At 44.8% G+C, this 21,552-nt stretch overlaps 1 protein-coding gene across 1 annotated transcript in view; it reads right to left on the bottom strand.

Moving 5' to 3' along the window:
* Positions 1-21,552, bottom strand: part of ZC3H3 (zinc finger CCCH-type containing 3) — a 339,858-nt gene that overhangs the window by 131,749 nt on the left and 186,557 nt on the right. Inside the window, exon 5 of the mRNA XM_061607107.1 lies at positions 854-1,047. Within this exon, the coding sequence (XP_061463091.1) occupies positions 854-1,047 (194 nt within the window). The remainder of the gene's footprint in view (positions 1-853; positions 1,048-21,552) is intronic.

Below are 21,552 nucleotides of genomic sequence, written 5' to 3'. Positions count from 1 at the left end.
TAACTGAGATATGTCCTGTTGAGCTTCTGGAAAATAAGCTTAAGGTAGGAAGCCTCTCTTAGACTTTTTGTTGAAAGATCAAAATAAAATGATGATACTGGGATTTGACGATTAATTAAGATAGCCTATGGAGAAAAGGGATTCTGTATGTATATATTAAGGGACAGGTTTGATGTATATTATATACTTATAGCTGATCTGTGACAAATCGGAAGTCAACTATTTTATTTTCATTTTTTGTTGTTGTATTGTTATGTTTTTTTGACTTTGTTTTGTTTGTTTTTGGAAAAATTTGAATAAAAATTATAAAAAAAGAAAAGAAAATAAGCTTAAGGTCACTTGCAAGGTCTTAGACCTGAGATATGTAGCCACTCAGGATTAGTGAAGTTTATCTTAACTAACTTGCAAAGAAGCTGATGTTTTATGATTTAAGGAATTAAATGTAGGGCAGCTCTTATGCTCTGATTTAATGTAGGACAGGAGTAGCTAACGTGGTGCCCTCCAGATGTTGTTGGACTCCAACTCTCATCAGCCCCAGGCAGCATGGCCAACGGTTAGGGATGACGGGAATTATGACTGAGGAGCTCAAGTCCCACGGAGCTAATTTTAATTAGCTTGCAGATGAGATGAACTATCTTACCAAGTGCTTTGCGCAGACCTAGCTTAGCTCTGGGGCGAACTTTGTTGTGGAAAAGACCATTTAATAAGATGCTGAACAGAACAACAATTCTTTGGGATTTGGGACAAGGCTCCAGTGTCAACTGCCCCCCCCCACTCCAAGTGAGAGTGCTACTAGCAGTTCTGCATTCACATGGGCAAACATTCAACATGACAAAGCTCTTCCACAGCCTACCTGCTCTGCCGTGGCCCCTGCTAGCAACTTCGCCACTCTTGGCTGGAGAGGTAGAGGTTTTGGCAAGTTTGTTAGCAGACACTCTGTACATGACTCCTCCGATACAGCGCAGGCCTTTGTTCCTCCAGCGATGCTGCAAAGCCTGGGACTTGCTCCCTGGAGAAGAGTGGCAGGGACAATTCAGTACCAGAGATCTGCAAAGATAAAATAATACACACAAGGTAAGCAACCAGGACCTTTTCCCACAGCCTGCCATGTTCTTTGATAAGCATATCAAAGAGAAACAGAGTTTAAAAGCTAGCAGGGCTATTATTCCAACATGCTATTCTGAAAAATGGCTTGTTTAAGCACTGACCATCCCTAACATTCTCCTAGTCAGGTGCTGCCTGGATATCCCTTCAGCATGCCTCAAACAACAGCCCATAATCCAGTGCCCTGAACCAGATAAATATCCAAGAGCTATTCCAAAGCTACCCAGACCTCTGTCATGAGAATACATTCTGGAACTGAAGCAAACTCATAGCTATTTGCTTGCTCTGCATAATTCATTCTGCTTCCAAAGGATATGGAACTTTTCTAGTCCAGCAACGTCCACTTGAACTAGCAGTGGTTCCCCAAGGCCTCTTCAGCCCAAAGTCCTCTCTGACCGGAGATGCTAGGGGCTGGCCTTTGGTCATAAGAACATAAGAAGAGCCTGCTGGATCAGGCCAGTGGCCCATCTAGTCCAGCATCCTGTTCTCACAGCGGCCAACCAGGTGCCTGGGGGAAGCCCGCAAGCAGGACCCGAGTGCAAGAACACTCTCCCCTCCTGAGGCTTCCGGCAACTGGTTTTCAGAAGCATGCTGCCTCTGACTAGGGTGGCAGAGCACAGCCATCACAGCTAGTAGCCATTGATAGCCCTGTCCTCCATGAATTTGTCTAATCTTCTTTTAAAGCCACCCAAGCTGGTGGCCATTACTGCATCTTGTGGGAGCAAATTCCATAGTTTGACTATGCACTGAGTAAAGAAGTACTTCCTTTTGTCTGTCCTGAATCTTCCAACATTCAGCTTCTTTGAATGTCCACAAGTTCTAGTATTATGAGAGAGGGAGAAGAACTTTTCTCTATCCACTTTCTCTATCCTCTGCCAGTGGGCTCCAGTTCCTTCAGCGCACCTCCCATACTCTCTCTTTCAATGATCCTGTAAGGTAGGTCACTGTTATCATCATATTGGAGATGGAGCGAGGGGAAGTGACGTCGAGCAGAAAATTCTCCAGTGCTTCATTTTTCCACTTTGTAAGTTGACAGATCCCAATTGCAAATAAGTATTAGACAAGCTTGGGAGCTTCAATGTTTTTGGATGTATACTAAATACAAATAAAATAAACATGCTAAATTAGATCATTCTCTAGGGCGAACAGAAAACTTTCTGATGTAAAATTACCCTATGCAAATTAGCAATGGAAAGTTTTCTGGAAATGTTCAACTCAATATTTTCTGGAAAACCCACATCACAGGAGCAGATGTAGATATGAGATTATGGCTTGCTAAAGGCATCCTGGAAAGTTCACAACAGACGCAAGAGGATCAGACAAATTCATGGAGGATACGACTATCAATGGCTACTAGCCAGGATGGCTATGCTCTGCCTCCATTGTCGTAAGCAATACACCTCTGAACATCAGTTGCTGGAAGCCACTCAAGTCCTGCTTGCAGGCTTCCCTCTGGGGTATTTGGTTGGCCACTCTGAGAACAGGATGGTGGACTAGACGGGCCCCCATTGGCCTGACCCAGCAGGACTCTTCTTATATTCTTAAGATTTGAATGGTAAATTCCCCAGTTCACAGCCATGCTGCCACGGGAACCACTGGGACTAGTAACAAAGAGTTGCATAGGCCACAGGAGCCCCATCACATCTCCCAACCCCCTCTTTCTTCAGAGTCTTTCCCTGAAGCGATATGCCAGATCTCAAACTCTTCACCACAGTCATAATGGCTAGAAACTTGTTTGCTTGTTTACATGGAATTTCGATGCCAATTCTGGGTTCTAAAAACAGCTCTGCCTAGACACAGCTCACTGGATAGGCAGACTCTGTATCTGTAACAATTCACACCCACATCCGAATTCTGCACATCCGCCATTCCAACCAAATCAAGTCTGCTCCTATATGAGCTGTCTTAACTATGTAGTGCTAATCCAAACAGTAATTTGTTTATGCAAATGAGAGGTCTAATTTTGAATTAATACACAACTATGGCTCATAATGCTGTTAGGTGAAACTATATAAACCTCAGCATTGACTGAAGAAAGGGTGTAAATTAGGGGACTGCTCTCCTATCAGCAGAAAGCAAAGGCCTTGGGAGCATTTCCTTTAAATGAAGGCACGTCATACAGAAAAAGGGAATTGCAAAATATAATCATAGTGCTTAGCATGACAAGTTTATTCTAATATGATTGTTGCCATTGGCTACCAGCCTTGATGTATTGTGCCTGAGAGTTCCCACAGATATGACTTAACTGGTTTGCATCAAGGAAAGGGAGGACATGAAGCATCTCTGTCCTAACCTGATCCAAAAGCTTCCTCAAAACATTGGGCATGCAGGGGGAGAAGCCATGCACTTATATCAAGGTGCTTATCTGAGCTAGGAAAAAGGGACTCTGCTTGGATTCACATGAAGTGGCCTTTTGCAAACAGACACAAAAATCAGAGTTCCACACTTCTGGTTCCTCAGAAACCCAGGAAGGCCTCTCAGACCATCCCATTTTGGAATGCAAGCACGGAGTGAAGTTAGTCCTCTTTTCTCGGGCACTTAGAACTGTTCCAATAAGTGACACTTGCTTCTGTTTCTTTCACTAGCGTTTTAGCTGCTTGACTGAGGTGTTACATAACCTTGTGGCAGAAAAGAGATTATAACATTTCTTAATGAATAAAGCAAGCCACCAGCAATGCCTTCCCTGACATATTTCTAGGAGTCATTCTTTAGTAAACGGCTCTAACATGGTGTTATTTATTTAATTGTTTATTTTATATCCCGCCCTTCCTCCCAGGAGCCCAGGGCAGCAAACAAAAACACTAAAAACACTCTAAAATATCTTTAAAAAACAGACTTTAAAATATATTAAAACAAAACATCTTTAAAAACAAACATCTTAAAAACATCTTTTTTAAAAAAAAAGCCTTAAAAACACCTTAAAAATTCCAGCACAGACACAGACTGGGATAAGGTCTCTGCTTAAAAGGCTTGTTGAAAGAGGAAGGTCTTCAATCGGTGCTTTAAAGATAACAGAGATGGCGCCTGTATAATATTTACAGGAAGAGCATTCCAAAGGGTCGGTGCCACTACACTAAAGGAGATAAGAGGTCTCGTTGTTCCACGTTATGACATGGGCTTCAACAGGGCCACCTGCTCTATCTACTGGGAACTGCCCCAGGTGTTCAGAACAAGAGTTCAACAAAGATGCTTACTTTGACATTTGAAGCCCTAAATGGCCTGAGACCCAAATATCTGCCCTTATTCCATATCGACTCGCCCATACTTAACATCAGCAGATGAGGCCCTCTTGATGGTCCCTTGCCAGTACAGGATGACACACATGGAGTTTCACTGCCAATGCCTTGCATGTGGAACTTCCTCTGTACTGAGGTGCGTCTGGAAGAGTTAGGCAGCAGGTAAAGACACACTTTTTTGGGCAGGCATTTGGAAAGACTTGACTAGACAAATGGATTAGTTGCTGCTGCTGTTGCTATTAATAAATTGATATTTAGTGCCATTGTTATGAGCTGTTGAGTATTGTAAGAACTGTGCTATTTTATGAATGTTATACATTCTTTTTATCTTAATTGACTATGTTGTAACCCCTACTTGTAAGCCATTCCATGGCTTGTGCAAGGGGGGATATATTGTTGTTGTTGTTATGTGCCTTCGAGTCAACTACAACTTACGGCGACCCTATAAATCAGTGGTCCGTTCCATTATCCAACATATGTTTGCAACACGATCTCTGCTGCCTCTTCCCTTTCTAAACCCAGCTTGGACAATCTGGCTTGTGCAAGGAGGGATCTATACATCATGTAAATATATAAATAAATGGCAAAACACCACCCTTTCAAGGAGGACACACTGCTGTCAAAGGTGTGTACGCAACACTTCATCTCACGCATGCATATGCACACACACACCATTCCTTTGCAGATTAGATGTCTGAGCTCGGAGCACACTCTGCTTCTGTTTGCATTAGAGACTGCTGAGCTTTACTACTTCGGCCTCTAATCCAGACACCTGCGCTCAGCGGTTTTCTAAACATTTCCGAAGGAGGACTCATGAAAACTAGTTCCCCGGAGGTGGTTGCAGCAGCCACTTCTCCTTGCTTAAGACACGCTAAAAGGTAAAGGGTGCCTCTTTTCACTGAGTGCTCCATCTGGTAGGGCTCCAATATGCCGCAGCTGTGATAAAAACTGAGCAAGACAGGAAAGCAGTTTGATGGTTGTTGTTTTCCAATCAGGAGCCGCTGCTGCAGGGTTGAAAACCAAACCACAGGTTAGAGAGATCAAAATGCAAGTAACAAATGTTGCCAAGGAAACAGCTCGCATCCTGGCCCAAGAACAAAAAGGTTGCATCCATTCTCTGACCACATTAGCCAAGGTCCTGTCATATTGCACAGCTGATGTGAAAATAAATACTACTCCTTATTGCAGTGGTGACCAAGCATTTGTAAGACTGTCAGAGTTTTGCTAGATCAGACAAAAGGTCTACTCAGTCCAGTATCCTGTTTTCCACAAGGGCCAACCAGATGCCTTCTAGGAAGCCCACAAGTAGAGCATAAATGCAACAGCCCACCTCTTTAGGAGGAAGGGCTGTTGCTTCTAGGCAGAACATCTGCCTTGCATGCAGAAGGTCCCAGGTTTAACCCCCAGATCTCCAGGTGGGGCTGGGAGAGGCTCCTGCATGAAACTCTGGAGAGTTGTTGCCGGTCAGTGTGGGCTTGACTCAGTGTAAGGCAGCCTCCACTGTTTCTTCTGTGTCCCATCATTCTCCCTCAAGGAACTAGAATTCATAGGCCATAACAGCTAGCAGATCCTGATTTTCTAAATGCTGATTATTACTTAATCACTGGTTGCATTTTAAAAAAAAGAATTATTCAAAGTGACAAAGAAAATTAAAAATAAACAATCTTTGGGGATGTTGAGATTAGCATTTTGTGGCAAATATTCATAATTTGGAGAACGCTCCTATCCACAAGCTCTGCTAGGAGTACAGCTGGGGGGGGGTCTTCCCTGGAAGCCACAGTTACTACTCTCCGTCCCCCAGCACATGGCTACCCCTAGCTGGGTCTCCAAAATGAGGTCTTTCAGAGGCGTGGCAGGAACGGGCCAGAAGTTCCCCAAGAGGCCCCAGGATCAGGCCCCTGAACTATGCCACCATAAAGTTAGTGTAATTGATTTCCACCCAAAAAATATAAATCCTTTAGGGGAAATATAAAAAAATAAAGAACGGGGGGGGGGGGAGAGGGGAGGAGAAAGAGAGAGAGAGAGTGAAACTGAAACTCACTGATGAAGGTCCTGAGAGGTCTGAAACATGTTGGATCTTAAACGTTTTTCCCTACCTATTTTTCCTTTTTTTGCTATGCCTAGAATTGTGGCCAATGTATATTTATTCTCCCTTTCAGGGAAAGAACACTTCCAGCCAGCTAACACTCAGCACGTGCAAGCCATGCACAGTCTCTGCCGTGTTATTATCAAACATCTATCATCTTGGAAAATTATACTAAGAGAAGCCTCCTGCAAACTGCAGCAAATGGTGTGTCTGCCCACAGCTGAAGTGAAAATGACCCATGTAGGTAATTCTCAAATGGATTCTCATACAAAGACACTGAAATCATTCTAAAGCATCTTAAAACAAAACATAGAATCATAGAGTTGGAAGGGGCCATCTTTAAAAACATATTAAAACAAAAGACCTTTAAAACCCTTTTTTTAAAAACATCTTAAAAAGCAATTCCAACACAGACGCAGACTGGGATAAGGTCTCTACTTAAAAGGCTTGTTGAAAAAGGAAGGTCTCCAGTAGGCACCAAAAAGATAACAGAGATGGTGCCTGTCTAACATTTAAAGGGAGGGAATTCCACAGGGTAGGTGCCACCACACTAAAGGTCCACTTCCTATGTTGTGCAGAATGGCCCTCCTGATAAGATCGCATCTGCAGAAGGCCCTCACCTGCAGAGCACAGTGTATATAAGGGGTAAGACGATCTTTCAGGTATCCTGGTCCTAAGCCGCATAGGGCTCTGAAGACCAAAAACAGAACCTTGAAACTTCATAGACACACACAGCTGTGTAGTCAGCCTTCATTGTTAGGTGGGGAAGCCACATTTCCAGGTGGGGCATTGGGGATGAGGTGCACATCGCTAGCCAATGCCCCCTCCCACACACACACACACACACTGGTGGAGAGGATGTGAGGGCCAGGCCAGAGGAAGGGAAAGGCAGTGACCTTCCCCATCACTCCTTTTCCATCCAGAGTGTGTATTAAATTACATGAATGAAGTTTAATAAGTTGAATTGTCTCACTCTTTTTTGAGAGATCCCCAGGGATGCCAGACTCAAAAGCTTGACTTTGCGTATAACTACAGTCCTCTTTCACCTGTGGTCTGTCCCTGTGGTCTGATTCTTCATGAACTGAACTACCCTGGGAAAAACTGTGAGCTCCTGTGCTTGGCTTTGATGCTGCATTAAGCATCTCAGTTTTAGATTCCACCTGAAAAACAAACTTGTCCATACAACAAGTTGAGGGAAGGGCAGAAAGAATATAAATACCATAGGGTGTGTTTGTTAACTCCTCCTTTAGAGCCCTCTTTCTTGTCTTGTTCCTGGCCTTTTCCTTCCTGTTGGACAATCAGCTGGCTGCTATATAAAGGATGAACTAAGCAATTGGAAACTAATTGTAGAAAGCAACTGAATTTTTTTTTACTAGTTGCTGGGTTGATTTTTCTGTCCAGAAACCCTGAAAAGGCCTCATGCTGAGCTGCACATATTGGGAAAATCTGAAATTTAGGCCTGAGTTACAACCTAAGTGTCCAACCAGCCAGCTAGCTAACCAAAGTGTGCACAGCAATATTTCTATTCCTCTACAGCTGTTTTCATCCTTCACAAGCAAGAAATCAAGAAAAAGAAGAAAAATAGCCACTATGATTATGAGTATAGTGAGTGCTTTAAAAGAGTATAGGGTGAGCATTTTTCAGAGCACTTTAAGTTATCTCTTTATTTCAACCCTTAGCAATAAGCACCCAATCCTGCTCTACTCATTATGATAACTGCAGAATCAGCAAACTCTTATTTCTTACTGCAGGCAAACAAACATGCTTCTTTTTTGCTGGCTGGGTAGAGAACACAACTCACACTGAAACAGAAAAGCATGGCAAAGAAAAGTCCAAGGCGTGGAGTCAAACTTTAGCCCATAATACAAAGTTCTAATATTTAACTCTTCATGAGTCATGTTACTTTTCCAGCCTCTTTTTGTCAGGATCACTTAAGTAATTATAGGGTGACAATGATCATGGAAAATCCACCCTCAGTCAGGGAGAGTCTTGAGAGAGCTGACTTCTGCAGGCTCTTCCAGAGGAGGCTTTTGTTGTGCACTTGCCCTGTCTTATTCACTGAATTTTTCAGAGGGCCCTATTCTTAAATTGCTCCTGTTCTTGAAACAAGGTATCAGTCTTTAAATGAGGGTTGTCATTGTCTGACATGTCACTAATTTAAAAAAAGACAATTTTCCAAAGCAATCCAGGGGGCATGAAGGTCATTGGGGAGCAATGCCTCCATTCCTCTCCCCCGGCTACAGGCCTGCACACACACCACTGCCACTTCCTTCAAACTGGAACTGAGTGTTTAAAGCACATTAATCTAATCAAGAAACATGTGTGGCCCCCAGCTAGATTTTTCTGGCTAGTAACTGGGTTAACCTGGCAGATCAAGTCTCTGAACAGTTCAGGGCATGTCTTTCTATGTGTCACCTGCAACCACATCTAAAAGGGACAAGCAGGAGGGAGTTTGTATGGTGAAAGGAAAATAGTTCCAGTTGCCAAAACACAGCTCACCTCTCTGAAACCCAGTACATAAAGAATTACAGAAATGACAACTGAGAGATCCTTGGTTTTTTCTTCTAGCCCATATTACCCTGGTTCACATATCAAACTCAGCCAAACCATGGTTTGGCACAAAGGTGTGAACTCCCAGGGAGACCACAGCCCCCTCATTCCTTCCCAGTCATTTTGTGGCGGCATCATATTCAGCTAAGCCATGGCCTAGCTTAGTGGGATGTGTGAACCAGGCCGCTGTGGCAGAGAGAAAACTAAAAAGGTAACAGGCAAGGAGTTCTAGCGTTCCGTGCTTCAGGGTGGTACTCAACGAATGCGTCCCATTAGCACAAGGATCTCCATTTGATCTGTTCTGAAGGGTTGGGGGGATCACCTTAAGGGGGGGTGAGGGGAGGGGGGAAGCCCCCTTCCACAAGTGGAAATCCTTGCATTGATGGGACACACTACTTTAGGCACAACCCCCTGCATCCCATCAAGCCTCTTCCTTGTGGCTTCTAGTGGTGTTTTTCTTCTTTTCTGTGCCACAAATACTGAAACATTGCATTCAGAGTCAGATTTGTGCAAATTATCCCAAGCACTGAATTTGAGGGTTTTTCAGCATATATCCAGACTTTCTTATAGCAGTTCTTTTAACAGAAGCACAGCTGTAAAATAATGGGCTGATATCTTGACAGATGAAGCATTGCTTGGCTTTATAAGTGCAAACCGAATCACTTATGGAAACGTGCTATGGTTGATGTGTCTGCCGTCACAAGGAGCCTGTCCATTTCTGACCGTAAGTGAGCTCATTATTTCCCAGTGGTTTAAGACAAAATGTGCAGAGCAGGGCCTTGGTTTCCCCCTTGGCCACTCCACAGAACAATTTCTTCCTGTAATACAAGAAGTCTTGACAAGTTCCAGTGGCCTTGTTCAGAAAGAAAAAGACGCGAATGTACACTAAATGCACCCCCAAGAGGTGTAAGCGATCTGCAGAAACTGATACGTCTTGATGCCACCATCTCTTCCTGTATCAAGGAGCAGGAAATAAGTGCTAAGGAATGCTAACCACTGCATGAAAATCATAGGAGGTAACAGATAAATGTTTAATGCCTACGAAGCAGGTAGCAACTGAAAGAATTCACAACCAGAAACAGCTGCCAGGGGAGGTGGGCCTGAACCATGGGCAAAATCCACGCCTCAGCCTCAGCTTCCCATCTGTAAAAGGAAAACAACAGTGGACAGTTGCAAGGGTGGATAAGTGAAATAAATGCCCCTGCCCTGAGTCACCTCGGTAAGGCAATTTAAATAAAACAATTCATGTTATTATTTTGCCTTTCGTTTCACAGCAGAAGTGGTTTCAATTTTAAAGTTGCATTGGCTGCCTATATGTTTCCGGGCCTGGTTCAAAGTGCTGGTGTTAACCTATAAAGCCTTATACGGTTCGGGACCACAATACCTGATGGAACGCCTCTCCCGATATGAACCTACCCGTACACTACGCTCAACATCGAAGACCCTCCTCCGGGTGCCTACTCATAGGGAAGCTCGGAGGGTTTCAACAAGAAAAAGGGCCTTTTCAGTGGTGGCCCCCGAATTATGGAACAATCTTCATGATGAGGTACGCCTGGCGCCAACATTATTATCTTTTTGGCACCAGGTTAAAACTCTCCTCTTCTCCCAGGCGTTTTAGTATGTGTTAAAAATTGTTTTTAACTTTTTAAGAAAAAATTTAAAGTTGTTTTTAAATTGTTTAAATATGTGGTTTATTGTATCTGATGTATGACTGTTGTGAACCGCCCAGAGAGCTTCGGCTATGGGGCGGTATATAAATTTAATAAAATAAATAAATAAATAAAGTCAAGCAATCTGGGTCTGCCTTTCCATGAAAAACAGTATCAGAAACTCCTGCAAGTCGGGCAAGCATCCTGCCACCCCTCATTTTCTGCCAAAAAATGATTAAGACTAATTATTAAACATCAGGGGTCTGGGAATTAAAAAATAATGCACCGAAAGATGAATACAATTATAATTATACATAGCATAAATTTTACTCAATACATTATGTAAAACTGCCACTCAGCCTATTTTGCATTATAGTCTTGATTTACATTCCTGATTCTGAAAGACTTGAGCCTTTGGAACTTTAAAAAAAATGTTTCGGTTTTTGCAAAGAAGGCTAGGTTGCCAGGAAGAGAGGTATGGGTCATGGACAAGGTGCTTTCATCTGTGAAGCCAACCACTTGTCTTACTGATCCTTGCCCTTCGTGGCTCCTTGTGAGCTGCAGAGAGAAATTGGGCGAGGGGATCAAAGCGGTGGTAAACGCATCCTTGAAAGAGGGTGTGATGCCATCAGCCTTCAAGGAGGCAATTGTAAAGCCCATCTTGAAAAAGCCCTCCTTGGATCCCCAAGTATTCGATAACTTCTGCCCAATTTCGAATCTACCATTTCTGGGCAAGGTCATTGAGCGAGTGGTGGCCAACCAGTTGTCAGCACACTTGGATGAAACGGATTATTTGGATCCATACCAATCGGGTTTCAGGACTGGTCACGGAACTGAAACAGCCTTGGTCGCTCTGGTAGATGATTTGAGGAGGGCATTAGATAGGGGAGAATCCACCTTTCTTGTCCTCCTCGATCTCTCAGCGGCTTTTGATACTGTCGACCACAGTATCCTTCTGCTTCGCCTGGAGGGATTGGGAATTGGAGGCACTGTATTACAGTGGTTCCATTCCTTTCTCTCCGACAGGTACCAACAGGTAGCGTTGGGGGAGGAGGTATCAGACCCTTGGCCTCTCAATTGTGGTGTGCCACAGGGCTCTATCCTCTCTCCCATGCTATTTAACATCTATATGAAGCCGCTGGGGGCAATCATCAGGAGATTTGGGCTGCAGTGTCATCAATATGCGGATGACACTCAGCTCTATCTCTCGTTTAAATCTTCACCAGAGTTGGCTGTGGAGACCTTGTCCAAGTGCCTGGAATCCGTGAGTGGATGGATGGGAAGGAACAAGCTGAAGTTGAACCCTGATAAGACCGAGGTACTACTTGTGGGGGACAAGAGAAGGTTGGGCGACATTGACCTGAAGTTCAACGGGGTGAGTCTACCCCTAAAGGACCAGGTCCGCAGCCTTGGGGTTGTGCTTGATTCCAGGCTGTCCATGGAGGCTCAGATTTCGGCAGTGAGCCGGGCAGCCTGGTACCAACTACACCTCATACGAAGGCTGCAACCCTACCTTCCTGTTCACCAGCTCCCACTAGTGGTACACGCCCTGGTCACCTCTCGTTTGGACTACTGTAATGCGCTCTACGTGGGGTTACCCTTGAAAACGGTCCGGAAATTACAACTGATACAAAATGCGGCGGCTCGACTACTTACGAATAGTCGCCGCCGAGATCACATCACACCAGTGTTGTTCGACCTACACTGGCTACCAGTTGTTTTCCGAGCCCAATTCAAGGTGTTGGTATTGACCTTTAAATCCCTACACGGTTTCGGCCCAGTTTATCTCACGGAGCGCCTTCAACGCCACCAATTATGCCGCCCGACAAGATCGGCCACACAGGGCCTTCTCTCAATCCCGCCAACAAAAACAGCCAGATTGGCGGGTACTAGAGAGAGGGCATTCTCAGTGGCGGCCCCCACTCTTTGGAACTCCCTCCCACAAGATCTCCGGCACGCCTCTTCCCTAAATGTGTTTCGGAAAGCCTTAAAGACCTGGCTCTTTCAGCAGGCCTTCGGGGTATCCGGGGAGGGTTAATTGTTATAACTGTAATGCCTCCTGCCCAGTTTTAATATTGTTGCTGCAGATGTATTGTTTTTATATTGTATTATTATATTTTATCAATTGTATTCTAACAAATTTGTAAGTCGCCTAGAGTGGCCATCGGCCAGATAGGCGACGAAGAAATTAAATTTATTATTATTTATTATTATTATTATGGACAGGGATGGGAAGCCATTAGACAAATTAACGGGGGACTGCATTATGATGGGCTTTTTCCTATGCTGGCGAAAAATGGAACTTCCATGTTCAGACACAGTCAACCTTTGAGTACTTGACGTTAGGCAAAGGGGATGGCCATGAGCTTCCTGCACTGTTTGTTCAGGAAATATTTCTTACATTTGTATGTTGACCCACCCATATGTTGTTATGTGCCTTCAAGTCGATTACGACTTTTGGCGACCCTACGAATCAATGACCTCAAAGAGCATCTCTCATGAACCACCCTGTTCAGATCTTGTAAGTTCAGGTCTGTGGCTTCCTTTATGGAATCAATCCATCTCTTGTTTGGCCTTCCTCTTTTTCTACTCCCTTCTGATTTTCCCAGCATGATTGTCATTTCTACTGAATCCTGTCTTCTTCTTATGTGTCCAAAGTATGATAATCTGTTTCATCATTTTAGTTTCTAGTGATAGTTCTGGTTTAATTTGTTCTAACAACCAATTATTGGTCTTTTTGGCAGTCCATGACCTACCCATAAGGTCCTGGAATTCATTTCTATAGAGCAGGAATGGGAAACCATGGGTAAGGGCCAAAGCTCAACAGCAGAGCGTCTGCCTTGCATGCAGAAAGTCCCAGGTTCAATCCCAGCATCTCCAGGTAGGGCTGGGAGAGACTCCCTGTCTGAAACCCTGGATAGCTGCTGCCAGCCAGTGTAGACTATGTTGCGCTAGATGGACCACTAGGTCTAACTTGGCATCAGGCAGCTTCCAGTTTTCCATCGACGGCAGCATTGCCTCAGAGGTAATCGGCTGACGTTGCGCAATGACAGTGGGCAGCGCCAGAACTACCCCATGCTATGAGTTATAAGATTTAGATCCTGCCCTTCACCCCAAGTGATCTCAGGGCAGGTCACACCAAGTTAAAATACACCACTTACAGATGAGCCGTAGTCCTTTATCACACAGTTTATATATATTTGTTTCTAAATAAAGTACAACAGAGCCATCAAAACAACCCATATCCATGTGGATCTGCCCTGTCAAAGCATTCAGCTCTTCCTGCTAGAATGGAGCAGATGTTGCTTCATCCCTGCCCAGACACGGCACCTTTTAGAGGGTGGCTCCATGCATCCAAAGTACTCTTCTCTTCCTTGCTCCCTGGTATGCTTTTCGAAATCTCAGTGCTGCCTCTGCCTCTTGCTGGGAACAGCTCGGAACTGAAGGGGTGGGTCCATCAGAGACACCATGGGCTCCATACCTCTACCACAAAAAGAATCATGCTTAATCACAAAACAACTCCTCCCTTTCTCCCTTATCACCCATTAAACCCAGGAGTCCCTCTCAGAACATCCATGCTCGCCTTCCCCAACCTGATGCCCTCAAGACGTTGTGGGCCTCCAACTCCCATCCGCCCCAGACAGCACAGCCAACGATAAGAAGGTCCTGCTGGATCAGGCCAGCGGCCCATGAAGTCCTGCATCCTGTTCTCACAGTGGCCAGCAAGATGCCACAATGGGAAGCCCTTAAGCAGGCCCAGAGTGCAAGAGCACTCTCCCCTCCTGTGGTTTCCAGCAGTGGGTATTCAGAAGCAGGCTGCCTACAGCCATGGCGAGAGAGCACAGCCACTGTTAGCCTTATCCTGCATGAATTTCTCTGATCCCCTTTTAAAACCATCCAGGTTGATGGCCGTCCCTGCCTTCTGTGAGATAATGAGAGCTGTGGTCCGGCATCTGTGCTGTGTCACCTCTCCTTCTTTCAAACCTCCCAAAACCCTTCTTTGCAAAAGCTTTTGGGTTAATTAGTAGTGGTCATCCTCTACTGAAGCTAAGCCTATGCATCTTTCATTTTATCTGACCTCATTCATCCTTTGTTACTCTCGCTCACTCTCCCCCCTCCAACATCCCAATTTATATTTCAAGCTTTTGGGGATGTCAGTCAGACTTTTGCTTATGCCACCCCATACAGCACCATGGAAGGATAATTTCTAGTCTTCCTCAACGCACCAGAGCCCCTTGTACTGCCCACTGAGGGTTTGCTAAACTCAGAGAACTGCTCATTTGACCAGGAAGCTTGGGGAGGCAGATTGTGGCCCTACAGTTTGATCTACAGATCCCAGGGCTAATCCTGAACTAGGACCTAGAATCATAAATCATAAAATAGTAGGGTTGGAAGGGGCCTGTAAGGCCATCAAGTCCAACCCTCTGCTCAAGGCAGGAATCCAAATCAAAGCATTCCCGACAGATGGCTGTCCAGCTGCCTCTTGAAGGCCTCCAGTGTCGGAGAGCCCACTACCTCTCTAGGTCATTGGTGCCATTGTCATATGGCTCTAACAGTTAGGAAGTTTTTCCTGATGTCTAGTCGAAATCTGGCTTCCTGCAACTTGAGCCCATTATTCCGTGTCCTGCACTCCGGGACGATCGAGAAGAGATCCCGGCCCTCCCCTATGTGACAACCTTTCATGTCCTTGAAGAGTGCTATCATATCTCCCCTCAGTCTTCTCTTCTCCAGGCTAAACATGCCCAGTTCTTTCAGTCTCTCCTCATAGGGCTTGGTTTCCATCCTTGATCATCCTTGTTGCCCTCCTCTGAACCCGTTCCAGTTTGTCTGCATCCTTCTTGAAGTGCAGAGACCAGAATTGGACGCAGTATTCAAGATGAGGCCTAACCAGTGCTGAATAGAGGGGAACTAGTACTTCACATGATTTGGAAACTATACTTCTGTTAATGCAACCTAATATAGCATTTGCCTGGTAGCCAGGAACCCATCTGTGGGCTGCCAGACCCTTCCTCAGGCCTGGGAGACAACTCTCACTGAGCCTGAATCCACAGGTTTAAACTGCCACATTGTCTTCCCAATGCTCTCATATTTCTAGCGTTTCCTGCTTTCTGCCAAATATAACAATGAGCTATCCTTGGTGCCGCAGATCTTGCACAAGGCCAGGTCTCTCCTCTTGCTTCCTTGCATAGGGCAATTCCTTGCCTATTCATATCCTGCCTTTCTTCCACCATGAAACTTAAGACAGCCTAGGACCAGGATGAAGCCTTTCCCAGAAACCTTGTGGCTGCCTTTTGATGGGGGAAGGGGGTGCTGCCTGGCCTTCCCCCACTGGCAATTCTGACCAGCAAAGAGCATGACCTTTCATGTGTCAAGAGCATGACACATGACCTTTCTAACAATTGTCAGCTGTGTGTTTTACAGTTAATTAGCACAAGAGAAAGATAAATGCCTCTCCCATGAGAGTCTAATGCACTGCTAGAGAGGATTTGAGATATTACCTTGGTCTGTTTTTATTGGTTTTGGCAATGTTTTACACCTGCCTTGTTTTTAAGGGTTTTTGTTCATTTTTTTAACTTTTTTAACTTTATTGCTGTTTTCTTGTATTTAATTGTAGCTGGACTATTCTCATTAGCTGCCTTGAACACCATTTGGTGGAAAGGTTAGGAAAAGGCATGGTACAAATTTAACAAATATCTCGTAACATCGTGTTCCCAAAATACCAACTTTTTAATTTATATACTTATTAACGAAGTTTGTATACTGCCCATAACATAAAGTTCTCTGGTCAGCTCACAGTAATTCTAGCATTTTGAAATGCTGCGCACTCTAGGAAGGGTATCAGATTCTGTTCCCAAGGCCAGCAGAAAATTGTGGGCCACACAACAGAGGAATCCAGCGTATCCAGGGTCTTCATTATGCAGCTTCTGTCATATGCTGAAGATGCACCTCTTTACTCTGGCTTTTGACAGTTAACGGAATTTTGAGGGGAACCGCATGTCGCACTTAATCTCTTCTGTTCTGCTTTGGTTTCGAATTCTTTTATTTAAACATAACAGAAGAAGATAGCTGGATCAGGCCAAAGGGGGCCCACCTATCCCAGCATCCTGTTCTCACAGTAGCCAACCAGTTGCCTATGGGAAGCCTGCAAGCAGGACCATAGCCATAATGGCTAGCAGCCTTTGATAGCCTTATCCTCCGTGAACTTGTCTAATCCTCTTTTCAAGCCATCCAAGTTGGTGGCCATCACTGCCTCCTGTGGGAGCAAATCCCATAGTTTAACTCTGCGCTTTGTGAAGAAGTCCTTTCTTTTGTCTGTCCTGAATCTTCCAACATTCAGCTTCACTGAATGTCCACGAGTTCTAGTGTTATGAGGGGGGGGACGACTTTTCTCTGTCCACTTTCTCAATGCCATACATAATTTATAAACACTTATATCGTGTCTCCTCTTTACCTTTTCTCTAAACTACCCTTCCCATGCTGCAACCTTTCCTCATAGGGGAGTCACTCCATCCCCTTGATTATTCTGGTTGCCTTTTTCTGAACCTTTTCCCACTCTGCAATATCCTTTTTGAGGTGAGGCAACCAGAACTGCACCTAAAATTCCAAATGCCGCTGCACCATAGATTTGTATAATGTAACTATGATATCAGCAGTTTTATGTTCAATACCTTTCCTAATGATCCCTAGCATGGAATTTGCCTTTTTCACAGCTGCCGCACACTGGGTCGACATCTTCATCGAGCTATCCATTGCGACCCCGAGGTCTCGTTCCTGGACAGTTACTGCCAGTTCAGACCCCATGAGCATATATGTGAAATTAAGATATTTTTGCCCCAACATGCACCACTTTACACTTGCTGACACGGAACAGCATTTGCCATTTTACCGCCAATTCACTCAGTTTGGAGAGGTCCTTCGCAATCCTTTTTTGTTTTAACAGCCCTGAATAATTTAGTATCATTGTTGGTTTGACAATTGTATATAAACAGTGTGCTTCTTGTTGTTGTTGTTGTGTGCCTCCAAGTTGACTACAACTTATGGCGACCCTATGAATCAGCGACCTCCAAGAGCATCTGTCGTGAACCACCCTGTTCAGTTCTTGTAAGTTCAGGTCTGTGGCTTCCTTTATGGAATCAGTCCATCTCTTGTTTGGCCTTCCTCTTTTTCTGCTCCCTTCTGTTTTTCCCACTTCTTTTACTCGTGTTTAACTGTATGATTATATTGCTGTGACACTGCCCTGGGACTTTACCATGATGGATAGGTGACAAACCTGATAAATAAATATAGATGGCTGGTAACGGGCACAAATTCAGTGGGATACTGAAAAGTGGAATTTGGTTTCTACAAAAGTAACAGAGATCCCAGAGCTGAACATCCAAGTCGCTTTCTTGTCCTTCAGCTGCTCTTCATGGCTAGCCAGGCTGACACTGCACAATGATGAAGATGCTTCTTCAAAGACAACAGACTCTTATTAGGATACATATACCTAGACACTATATTTGCTTTCTGTTTGTGGCAGTTTCCCCACATCACCAGCAGACCTCAAGCTACAAAGAAAGAAGAGCTAAATCTCCCTATAGTGCAGAAGCTAAGGAGTAACTTGGTTTTGATATTTTGCTTAAAACCTCGCTATTTCACCAACCAAATGCACGACTGCATACACAATCTCCAAGCCTTAGCACCGATTCAACAGAGGTGGGCTGGTGCTGAAGGAGTCTTGTGCCTCCGGTCTCCCCAAGGGGGAAAAGTGTTGGTTGGTTGACTTTTAAATTTATATTCTGGTAGTATGAGGCACTCAGAGCAGCTTACAGAGATGAATTAAAAACATAGGAACAATATCCTAAAAATATATCAAGCTGATCAACTGTTGAACTATATTGTCATTTGGTAACATACATAGACAGCAGCTAAATATGGTAAGCCAATGAGCTCAGTAAGCAAAATGCTCAATGAAAGAGAGATATTTTAACCAGTCATTTTCAAAGATCTCAGAGGGGAGGACCTGACAGGTCTTCCTTGGAAGGGAGTTCCTTAGTCCTGGTGCCACTGCGGAAAGTCCTCTCATCTTGGCAGAGGATGACCTTGCAGCAGACAATCTCACGTTTTATTTCAGGGGAAGAGGAACTTTTTTTTCCAGCCCAAGGGCCAAATTCCCTTCTGGGCAACCACCTGAGGGCCACATGCAAATGGTGGGCAGGCCCAGACAAAAAAGTAGGCAGAGCAATGAATGCAGATTTTACCATTGTACAGCAGGTTAGTTTCAACACACACAGGCTCACACCCCTCTCTATCTTCCACGAAGAGGAATTATCAGAGTTCAAGGGTACTTGCCGCACTGGGGGTGCAAAACATGGCCAGCGAGGAGTGTAGCCAGGGGGGAAGCAGTGTGGACTAGGGAGAGTTCGGAGGGCCAGGAAGAGAGGTCTGGAGAGCTACATTTGGCCCCCAAGCCTGAGGGTCCCATCCTTGTTTTATTTAGTACCTCTGAATCTTTCCCTTTCTCCAAGGAGCAAAACCCAAAGCAGCATGCATGGGGTTTTCCTTTTCTGATTCTAACAACCACGTATGGTAGATTAGACAGAGATGGCTTTCTGGCTCATAGAATTTATTTTATTTTATTCATTTCACAAAATTTATATACCACTTGATTGTAAGAAAACCTCTGAGTGGTTTACCAGGAACATTAAAAGTTATCAGTAGAAAGAAGAAATTAAAAACATTTAAAAGACAATTAAAATCAGCAGTAAACTAAAAAGAGACTATTAAAATACATCAGCATCTATGCGTCTGGATAGGCTTGCCTAGACAGAAATGTTTCAAACAGGTGCCAGAAAGAATCATAGAATAGAATAGTAGAGTTGGGAAGGGCCAATAAGGCCATCAAGTTTGCCACCCTGGGCTCCTGCTGAGAGGAAGGGTGGGATATAAATCAATAATAATAAATAAGTCCAAATGCAGCAAAGGCGCCTCCTGATGTCAATAGGCAGGGAGTTTGTTTAAGCAAGCCTACCCAGATATTTAAATTTCCCATGTATTTTAATATGTAATTTTATTTAATAATGTATAGTTTAAAACTGATTTTATTCAGCAGATGATTAAGCAGTATACAAATCTTGTTAAATAAAAAAACAAAATAAATCTTTGATCTCAACAACCATTTGTGCCACCACACCTAAAACAGGACATAAAAAGCCAAAATCTGTTCAACTTCAGGAATGCTGATGGGCCTGGGAGGAAACTTCTTCCAGGAGGAATGAACAGAGGTTCAAAGTTATCGGGTAGTTTGGAGCCAAGCCGACTGCATCCACCCCCTAATCCCTAATGTTCAGAGCTCCCAGGCTGTTCCACCCTTTACCTGAAATTAGGTCTTGTGGCTTGAAAACAGCTCTTTTCTGGAAGCGTCAAAGTCAGCAAGGGGGGCAAAGTCCCAAACAGACCTGTAATGTGCTCCAATAACCTTTAGAGCCGTTTCCCTGCTGGAGACAGCAAGACGGAGGGGAAAGGCGCCAGGAAGTTGCAGCACTGCTTCAGCAGTTTTCGTTCTCCCTCCGTCTCTTTCCAGCCTCTTTGCAAAAGAAGAAGAAGAGCTCAGGTTGGTGTAGCAAAGAGCAGGAGCTCATCAAGTAGGAAACTGCAGAATATCTCAGCTGGGATCACCACACCAGTAAAAGAAAAGTCACGGCAAAGGAGGGCCAACTGATGGCAGTTCCATCCAAATGCAGGGGGGGGGGAGTCTTCAAGCAGGTTAGGTATGTGATAGCACCAGCCACCCACGGCTGGGTTCAGAAACTGTGCCGTGCCACTTGTCAAATGAATTGAGATTTCCCTTCCCCATCTTTATTTTATCAGAGGTCTTGGCCTTTATCATTTTAAACACCCTATGCTGTAGACAAACATGAGAGAAAATGAACCCGTGCTATCAACACAAAACACTTTGCACCCTTTTACCTCGTGTCGCCTCCCAACTATTATTATTGTTGTTGTTTATTTTTACCCCGCCTTTTGGCCAAAAGGCCCTCAAGGCGGCTTACAAAAAAACACAAATATAAAAATACATCAATAAAATCAATACAATTTACAATAGGCAATACATAATAAATGAATGTGGGTGACAAGAAGGATGGGCACAGGAGAAGTCCAAAAGAATGGATCTTGGGGAGAAAGATCTGGAGGAGAGATCCTTTCTCCATGGCTGCTGAGATGATGGATTTGCGACGCCAAGCTACTCAGAGTGGGTTTTAGTCCAGCCACCACCGACGGCCCCAACCCAGATCATCAACTGGCACCAGTCTCTTTGCTCTAGGCGGCTGCGGCTTCTCCTCCAGCTCCTGCGCCTCCTCCTGCCCTGCCGGCAGCGGCGGTGGCATGGCGGGCCAGCATGGGCCTCGACGGCCTTGCAGAACTGCTTGAGGCTGACGGCGTGCTCCCAGCGGCTCAGGCAGGCCTCCAGCCAGCGCACCAGGGCGGCGTGGTGCCGGGAAAGGAGTGGCTCGGCCAGAGGAGCCTCACGCAGGTGGGCCGTCTCCCCCCACAGTGGGCGTTGGCGAACGTCGGCGAGGAAAGCGCCACGGGGCCAGAGAAGGAAGGCGAGGCCAACGATGCCTCTATGGCGCCCAGCAGAGGAGCCTCCTCCTCCTCGCTGAGCTTGCTTCTCCAGAAGGATGACAGAGAGGAAGCCACAGGACTCTTTCCATGAGAGGTCAGTCCAAAGTTCCAGGGCAGGTCATCTTCCCAAAAGGCAAAGTCAGTGAACAAAGCAAGATCAAATAGTCCAAAGAAGGTAATCCAGGTTTCAAGGCACAGCTGGTGAGGGTCTGATGCTGGTATCTTGGCACTGCTTCCAACGATGAGAAGACATGATTCAATGAACAAGGAGGAAGAAATACCTTCCCTTCCTCTCTCCTGCGTTCACGCCGTTCAGGAACAT

This window comes from Rhineura floridana, chromosome 1 (genome assembly GCF_030035675.1).
Source record: "Rhineura floridana isolate rRhiFlo1 chromosome 1, rRhiFlo1.hap2, whole genome shotgun sequence".
NCBI classification, from domain to species: domain Eukaryota; kingdom Metazoa; phylum Chordata; class Lepidosauria; order Squamata; family Rhineuridae; genus Rhineura; species Rhineura floridana.
Note: the sequence above shows the minus strand (reverse complement) of the source record. Positions and strands in the feature narration are given on the sequence as shown.